The sequence below is a fragment of the Pinus tabuliformis genome, chromosome X (genome assembly GCF_031772625.1).
Source record: "Pinus tabuliformis cultivar Carrire ecotype Pingquan chromosome X, CPIR1, whole genome shotgun sequence".
NCBI lineage: Eukaryota > Viridiplantae > Streptophyta > Pinopsida > Pinales > Pinaceae > Pinus > Pinus tabuliformis.
The window spans coordinates 556,400,617-556,409,680 of NC_142308.1; the positions used below are offsets into that span (position 1 = coordinate 556,400,617).

The following is a 9,064-nucleotide window of genomic DNA, read 5'->3' on the forward strand; positions in this document are numbered from 1 at the left end:
AAGGTGGATGCGTTGGGCAAGGCGTGCCCGAGGTGATCGTGTGGAGGTGTTTGTGCGATGACTTGGCGTGGGTGTCTTGGCGACTCGGGTGAGACCCCGCCCACCGTGAAAGTGTGCACGAAGGTGGAACGGAGGTTGGAACCGGAGGTCGTTGAGTTGGGCAGGCGGTACTACGTGTTGTGCACACGATTTGGGCGTTTATCAAGAGTTGGCAAGCGGGACTACATGTGGGCATGGATACACGGTTTGGGCGTTTGCGACCAAACGAAGAGCGAACCGGCGAAGACGTGCGACAAGGTGAAAAATGGGTTGGTGAGTCGTGCGGCGACCGTGCGGAGGTGTCGACGAGCTGGGCAACCGAGTTTGCCGAAGTTGTGAAAATTTGGCTAAGTGTAAATTTGGGGTTTCCCAAGGACTTAGCCTGTACATTGTAAAAGTGGCATTTATATAATATATTAATTCGGGCAGACTCACATTGCGGGGAGTTGCCCCTCCCCTTTATACTGTGCAATTGTCTTTGTTTATAATTGATGTTGATAATGAATGAGTATGGGTGTTCATTGGTATAAAGGATAAACATAATAATACTTGGTTGTGAAACACAAACTAAGTAGGAAAAAGTGAATGTAGGCGTAGTCCACGAACATAGGTATTGGTGAAAAGAAAGTGTTCGGTGGTGTTGCACCTCGCTATAAGCGGTTGGAAGACTACCGCAGGTGTAGGGGCGTGACAGGTGGTATCAGAGCTCAGTTGGAGCTGGTGTTAGAGTAGGGTTGCTCGTGACGAAGTGCAGGTTTGGATGCACTTGACAGTTGATGACAGTGGAAGCAGGTACTTGCAGGTGAAGGAAGTTGGTTTCACATACGAGTGGAACAAGGGCCGGTTCATGATTGCAGGGAACTTGGCGCAGTTGGTGAAAGGTTTAGCGGAGGAGAAGCTTTGTGCTTGGACCAAGCTGAACGACAAGGCATGGCAGGTTTGGAATAATGTGAAGGGAAGCTCTTTCTTACCTTATACAGGTTGAAGCGGTTGAAAGAAGAGAATCCCCGGATTCGAAAGGAACTTGAAGTCTTGGAAAAGAATGTTGAAGACGAACTTCTTCAACTTGGTTGGACAATGGAGCAGGATGAAGTTGCAAGTTATGCTGACCAGGAAGAGGAAGCCGTGATGATTAAAGATGTTGTAGATGTGACAACGATGGAGGATGAACTTGAGATTGATCAAGTTGAACCAGGATCGTGTAGTTTGCAGACATGGATGGATGAGGGTACTCATTTGGAGGAACCTCATGATGATGATGAAGAACAAGGATTGTTGATTGTTGCAAGACTTGTTGGGGTTGTTTGTGACCTTCTGGTAGAAGGTACAAAGGCCCTTGACAAGGGAGGAACATGATGATCGTTGTGGAGGATTGGGTCATGCTTTAGCCATATGGAAGATTGGCTAAGTGCCCGGCATGACTCATGGACATATTGAGGAGGGCACACACACTTGAGGTATGATGATGATGCTTGGGTGGACTTCTCATGGCCGAGACCAAGAGATAGTCTTGGTGGACACTTTGGTGGAGGAGCTATGATGGAGGGACTCATTACATGGTGATATGGTTGGGTGACTGAGTTCACTAGACCGAAGATAGCAGACTTGGATGAGGATGACCGATTGTTGTGATGGGTCTAATTGGTTGGACTACATGGAAATCTTAGTCATGGACATCAGGTTGGAGACATGGAGCATGGCAGTCTTATGCAGGGACATTATGCGGGAGCACTTGTAGAGGTGTCACTTATGGGCATCCAATGAGGAGTGCCAAGGCAGGGATGTTGTGCAGATGGATTTGCTGATATGACATGGAGATGTTTTACTTATGAGCCGATGGAGAGGTTGTGCACTTATGTACAACGAGACCATGGACTTGGATGGAGTTGTGAGCAGATTATGGAGCTCATGATGACATGAGGTTGTGACTTTTAGGGACTTCATATATGGTGGACTTAGAGGATCTGATGCATTGAGGAGCTGAGGTCAGAGACTTTGATGCAGTATGGGATGCATACTTTCAAAGTACATGTATGGGCATGGCTTGGAAGAGTGACTTGATGTGGATGATCGATATGAGACACTTTCGAGTGACGGAGTTACAATGATGATGATGCCTTGGTGGCAACACTTGGGCATGGGTTGAGCCGAGACTCAACTACTTTGGACAACATGTTGCAAATGAGATGAGGACTACTTCATGGACCTGAGCATGGCTTACACTTATATGGAGATGGATTCTTGATCGAGTTGAGGATGTGGCAGGATGTTTTGAGAAACAACTAATGGTGGCATGAGGATGTTCACTCTCATGGTTTGAGTGTGATAGTTGGACTGGCCATCCGAATAGTTCAGACATGGGGTTGCGAAGTGTGCAGAGATGTGTTGGCATTTTGTTGGAGTATCATGACAGAGGTTCACATGGTGACACATGAAGAGGTCAACATGAGATGTTGTAGTGGAGATTGTGGTAGAGGGGTCGATGATCATGGATTGAGATGATCTCTGATGGATGACATACCGATGAGGTGTATACCTTGGTATGGTGATCTTGGTGACAGATGGTTGCCGAGGCGAGACATGTTGGATGTAGTGGTTCTACATATGATGCAGTGATAGTTGCAGTATGTGGAGGAGTTGACATCATGGATGATCTTGGTGGATGGCTACCAGGATGGTATGTTGTCAAGGACGACAACGATTTCACGTGGAGGAGGATGTAAGGTCCTCGGAGTTGCGGTGCGGTTGGGCGTCGGGTGACCATTAACGCGCACGCGACGGTTGTGCAATAGTGCGACGGGTGGGTGCGACGAACCGGGCGTGCGGAGAAAATGCGACAAAAACTTGTGACGAGCATGCGACAATAATAGAAGTGCGATAGCACTTATATGGAGATTGGAGCGTGGAGCGCTTGGCTTAAAGCCGACTTGCGATGGCGGGCAGGCTGACTCGGAAGTGGGCGTTGAACGTTGCGAAGGGGTGTGTAAATGAAGATATGTTGGTCGGCTGGGCGAGCCACCACCACACTTGCGATGTGTATATATATGAGTGTGATGGAGCTCATTTCTATCATCCAACTTCGTACTTCTTACTTGGTATTGGAGTAGATTCACTTGTGCGTAGTTTTGAGGAGGATGAGCGCATATCTCATGCGCTCCTCTAGTGAGTCGCACTTGGTGAAGAACTCTTGGTGGAGAGGTGGACGTGTTGGGCAAGGCGTGCCCGAGGTGATCGTGTGGAGGTGTTTGTGCGACGACTTGGTGTGCGTGTCTTGGCAACTCGGGTGAGCGCCCGCCCACCATGCAAGTGTGCACGAAGGTGGAACGGAGGTTGGAACCGGAGGTCGTTGAGTTGGGCAGGCGGTACTACGTGTTGTGCACACGATTTGGGCATTTTTCAAGAGTTGGAAAGCGGGACTGCATGTGGGCAGGGATACACGGTTTGGTCGTTTGCAACCAAACGAAGAGCGAACCGGCGAAGACGTGCGGCGAGATGAACGACGGGTTGGTGAGTCGTGCGGCGACCATGCGGAGGTGCTGACGAGCTGGGCAACCGAGTTTACCAAAGTTGTGAAAGTTTGGCTAAGTGTAAATTTGGGGTTTCCAAAGGACTTAGCCTGTACATTGTAAAAGTGACGTTTATATAATATATTGATTCGGGCAGACTCACATTGTGGGGAGTTGCCCCTCCCCTTTATAATGTGCAATTGTTTTTGTTTATAATTGCTGTTGATAATGAATGAGTATGGGTGTTCATTGGTATAAAGGATAAACATAATAATACTTGGTTGCGAAACACAAAATAAGTAGGAAAAAGTGAATGTAGGCATAGTCCACGAACATAAGTATTGGTGAAAAGAAAGTGTTCGGTGGTGCCGCACCTCGCTATAAGCGGTTGGAAGATTACCGCAGGTGTAGGGGCGTGACATCACCTGTTACAACGCTTCAACCATCTCAAACTTCATTCAGCGGGCGCTCGTTCACCAAGTCATCCTATCACGCCTTTGAAAAGTTCCTCAAACAGGTCACCCTGTCACGCCCTACCACAACCTCGAATGACCTCCCGAACGGGTCGCCCTGCTGCACCCTATGCGACCTCAAATGACCTCCTAAACGACTTCACCGTAACTGCAGCTTGTTCGATAGGCGTACATGCCCGTGTCGCCCTGCCCGCCACTTTCTGCATGTTTACGTTTGTTCACCCATCGTGTGGGCACATCCCCACTCCAACTCTTGTCCACCATAGAGTTATCAAGTGTGGAGATGGCACTCCTTAACTTTCTTTCCAAAACTATCAGCAAACATATATATATATATATATGGTTTCACCAATACGTGGGGCACTCAGCCGACCCACCAACTAAATACGCAACATGTCAGTGCGTTCTGTTTACAATATGTTGGCCCACCTATAATATGTCTTGCTGCCCATGTGTCGCAAATCTTCACTACTTGGCTCAAGTCAGCTCGTGGGTTAGAGTGCGCCTACTCACCCACTATAAGTCTGCAGCCTTGTTTCCACACTTTCCATATTTTCATATGTGTGCTCGTGCTCCACCAAGTCGCCTGCCAGCTCATCGCCCTCACCTTGCTTCGTCAACTTTTCGAGTTTAGCTCACCCTGTTCACCATTTAAGCATGCCCAGCGGGCGCGCCCATGCTACCCGACCATCACAAAAACCACAGGGTGTTACATTCCTCATCATTATAGTCGTCGATTATCACTCACACAAAACATATTCCCTTCAGATTTAATCACAGAGGCTATGAGCTGACTAAGACCTTCCATGACTATCAGGAAGAGAAGAGGAGATAGAGGGCATCCTTGCCTCAGTCCCCTTTCAGAGTGAAAGAAGGGTGAGGCCGAGCCATTGATTAGAATACTGAAGGAGGGAGATGTAATACAGGCCATAATCCATGTGATGTATGTGTGAGGGAAACCCAGATGAATAAGAAGCATTTTGATATAGAGCCAACTGACACGATCGAAAGCTTTGGATAAGTCAATCTTGAGAATGATGCTCTTGAGATGCTTGGACCAGATAGAATGGATGGCTTCTTGCGCCGAACCAATGGCTTCATGAATCTGTCTGGATTCGAGGAAAGCAAATTGTTGAGGGGCAATATGTCTGGAGAGAATCGGTCTGAGACGGTTTGCAATGGTCTTAGAAATGATCTTGTATAGACAGTTGCACAAAGAGATAGGTCTATAATCATCAAATGAAGAAGGGGAGTCAGATTTTGGGATGAGAGCTATGAAGGTCGAGTTGATGGCGTTGTAGATGGATCCCGTAGTTCTGCTCTCCTCCACGACATTCAGAAGATCCTGCCCCAGGATTTCGTAAAATGCCAGATAGAATTCAATGGTCCATCCATCCGGGCCTGGACTCTTATCTTTTTTGAACCATTTTAAAATACCTTCTAGCTCCCCAGAAGTAACCGGAGCATTAAGCTCTTCAGCATCATCCTCATCAACAAATCTCGGAAAATGTCTTGCTATATTGATAATATCAGGAAGATTTGTTTCACGGGGGCATTTGTAGAGATTTCTGAAATGAGTAATGCCAAGGTGGGCAAGCTTATTAAAGGAGTCAGCCATGTCTCCCTCAGGAGTGGGGAGTTTCCAAATGGTGTTGGACACCTTTCGACCTTTGGCATAACTGTGAAAAAACTTCGAATTATCATCCCCTGCTTGTATCCAAATAGCTCTACTCCTCAATCGCTGGGATTCTTCGCGCTCCTTTAGGATTTTAGCCTTCTGGTTTTCCAATTCTATCAGTCGACCCTTGTCCTCAGCTGTGATGAAACCTAGGCCCCGTTCATCCAGTAGTGCGCTCAACTCTGATTCGATATGAGAGAGTTGAGAGGTTTCTCGAGCATGCTTATCCTTGGCCCAATTAATGGAGAGGTGCTTGATCTCGGAGAGGTTTTTGCAGAATCCTTTTGCAAGTGATTCTGTACCATCAATGGGATGTGTATTCCAATATTCAGAGATCATCTTAATATATGACGAGTCCCTCAGCCAAATGTGATTGAATTTAAAAGGGGATTTTGGTTTCTTAAATGGCCCCTGGATTTCCAGATATATAGGAGTGTGATCCGATATGCCTCCCGAGCCCACCCATTGCTTGTAATGATGCAACTGTTGAAGGAGCGAATCTTTCATGATGAATCTGTCAAGTCTGCGAGCCAATGTTGCATCGCCCACCCTCCTGTTCGTCCAGGTAGGAAGGAGTTTATGCATGGGGATATCCACAAAATTTGTTTTCTCTAGAAGATTAGTCATATAATCTGTGATAGAGTCGATTTGTGCCGCCGATCCCCATGATTCCCTGAATCCTAATGAAAAGTTGAGATCACCTCCGATTATGGTCTGCCCCGCATCCATGAGGGAGAGATGTAAGAGACGCTGCCAAAATTGTTCTCTTTGATTACACGGGGCGTATACATTCACTAGCCTGAGATGCATGCCCAGATCAGCGGTGAAAAAATCCAGACCCAGATAACCGGGCGCCCCCCCAAGTAGCTTCAACCTTAATAGAGCGAGGGTTAACTCCAATGGCCAGACCACCGAATCGACCAACAGCATCGAGGGCTACGAAGGACCAACCCGGGGTCAAGGATTGAAAGGATTGAGAGATTTGTTCAGCCGAGCAAAGAGTTTCTTGTAGCAGAATGATATCAATAGGTTCAGTCTCTATGAGTCGCTTCATGGCTAGTTTCTTGGAGGCACTAGCCAGCCCCCTGCAGTTATAAGATAAACACTTCATGGGGGAACACTGCGAGGGGTATATCCTGCTCTAAGGACCCCGTCTATGGTGGATTAACGACCAGAGACAACCTCCACCCCTGCTTTCTTAATAGCCTTTGAGAGATCTGTTTTCCTGCCTCTGGTAGGCAGGGGGCCGGCACTCGGCACAGAGATGCCAAGACCAGACTGGTGGGCCGACAGATCTTTGGAATGAGATCTGGACCGAAGGAAGTATGGATGAGGGGGGGAGACCTCGGAGGATGGATGGGGGGAGGAAGATGAGGAGGGTGAGAGCAATGAGGGACCAGTGGTGGCGATGAGGGGGGGGGGATGTCATTGAACAATGAGCCATTGATGTTTGGAAAGAGGCACCGAAATCATTAATAATATGATCAATAGTAGAGAGAGGAGGGTTCAGAGGAGTACCCGAGGTTGTAACAGCTTTAGCTGCCGAGCGAGCCCTGGTCATCGGCGGCGAGGAGTGCTTGAGTCCAGGTTCGACTGCTGGTTTGGATGCCACCGGAGACTGCCCAGTAGGAATGGGGCGCGAGGAGACTGGAGAGGCAACCCTGGAAGGTGCAGGAGTGATCTTTGGGGAGTCTTCAGCTTTTTTGTTGAGTGGGCAATCTTTGTAGAGATGCCCGACCTTATGGCATCGCCTGCAGCGGAACGGGACCCCCTCATAATCTAGTATCTGAACTCTGATGTATCTCCCCCACTGAAGAGTGATATTTTCCTCCAGCCCTTCGCGTGTGTCCAGGTGAACCAATATACGCGCAAGGGTCCTGCTTCTTGATTCCACAAACGTGCGGTCATGATCAAGGTATGTACCCAATGCATTACCAATCCTGATGAAAACTTCTTCACCCCAGAACTGTAGTGGAAGACCCGGCAGGCACACCCAAATCGGTCCAGCTCCAATTTGTTCGCGTTTTGGGTCAAATAGAGGACTCCACCTCTTGAGGAGTACCGGGGCCATTTCAATGTGCCAGTACCTGGCCAGTACCAGGTCCGTATAACTCTCCTTTGAGAAATGTAAAGAGAACCAGCCTCTTGGTAATATATGGACTTCCGGCAGATCGATAAGCAAACCTCCCCAAATCTCCTTCACCCATTGAGTCAGCCTTTTTGCCGAATATGCTCTGCCCCTGACATGCCCTACCAGCACAGTGTTTGCCATGATAGCAAACTCGCCTATTGCCGAGGTCTCGCCGAACCTTATGGTGATATCCTTTGTGGTAGCCTTGATGCACTTAGACTTCCTTTTGCTGGTACGGGGTGCAGACGGATGGTCCACCAGGGGGTTTGGTACACCTTCCGGAGGAAAAGGCTTAGCAGGTTTAACCTTGACTGCATGGGTTTCGAAACACCCGGATGGTCGGGATCCAACACAGGAGGTAGGCGCCGCAGCAGAGATCGGAGGGTTGACAGACGGTGCAGTAAAGAATGAAGAGGAAAGCGGGTCAAATGAGGGAGAGGGAGGGGTGTGTGAGGATAAAATATGAAGGGTGCCCGGGGAGAGGGGAGGGACTTCGAAATTAGGGGAGTCGATAGGGTGAGACCCGATGAGGGGAGGGGTAGAGCTGTGCCGCGGAAGGGAAACAACGGGATGTCGGTGAGATGATTCTGGGCCAGCAAGCGGCGAAGACGATACAACCGGAGGGGCAGGAGTGAACCTAGGGTTGTCAAAGATGACTCTGTCCGGGAAAGGCTCCTCAGTGTAATCAACCGCTTCCATATCCATAGTATCGTCCATCCTGTCCACAGGTCGAGATTCCGAAAGCGACGGGTGTCAACCCACTACCTATTCTTAAATGGGAATGGGAAGTAATTTCATTTGATTTTATTACAAGATTACCCAAGAAAAAATGACAAAACAAATCCATTATGGTGGTCGTGGACACCTTCAACAAAGCATGACATTTCATATCGGTGCAATATACTTATGGAACAACAAAGATTACCAATATCTTCTTGAAGGAAATTTTTTGACTACACGGAGTGCCAAAGATGGTGGTGTCATATAGGGATGTTAAGTTTACCTCCAAATTTTTGAAAGCCCTATTTGGGGGAATGGGAACTAAATTAAATTGCAGCACTATGTATCAGCCTCAAACAGATGGAGAGACCAAGAGGATGAGTCAAATTTTAGCAGATATGTTGAGAATGTATGTCATGGATAGGCCTACCAAATGGGACAATTTTTTTCATTTAGCAGAATCTTCCTACAACAAAATATACCAAACTTCAATAAAAATTATTCGTTTTGAAGCTTT

General features: G+C 47.9%; 1 protein-coding gene across 1 annotated transcript; it reads right to left on the reverse strand.

Moving 5' to 3' along the window:
* Positions 1-5,271: 5,271 nt before the first annotated feature.
* LOC149141222 (uncharacterized) lies at positions 5,272-6,626 on the reverse strand. Its single transcript, XM_089451182.1, has 2 exons — positions 5,456-6,626; positions 5,272-5,363 (listed from the first exon to the last, which is right to left on the reverse strand). Exons 1-2 carry the CDS (start codon positions 6,624-6,626, stop codon positions 5,272-5,274), a joined length of 1,263 nt encoding a protein of 420 aa, XP_089307308.1.
* Between the last annotated feature and the right edge of the window lie 2,438 nt (positions 6,627-9,064).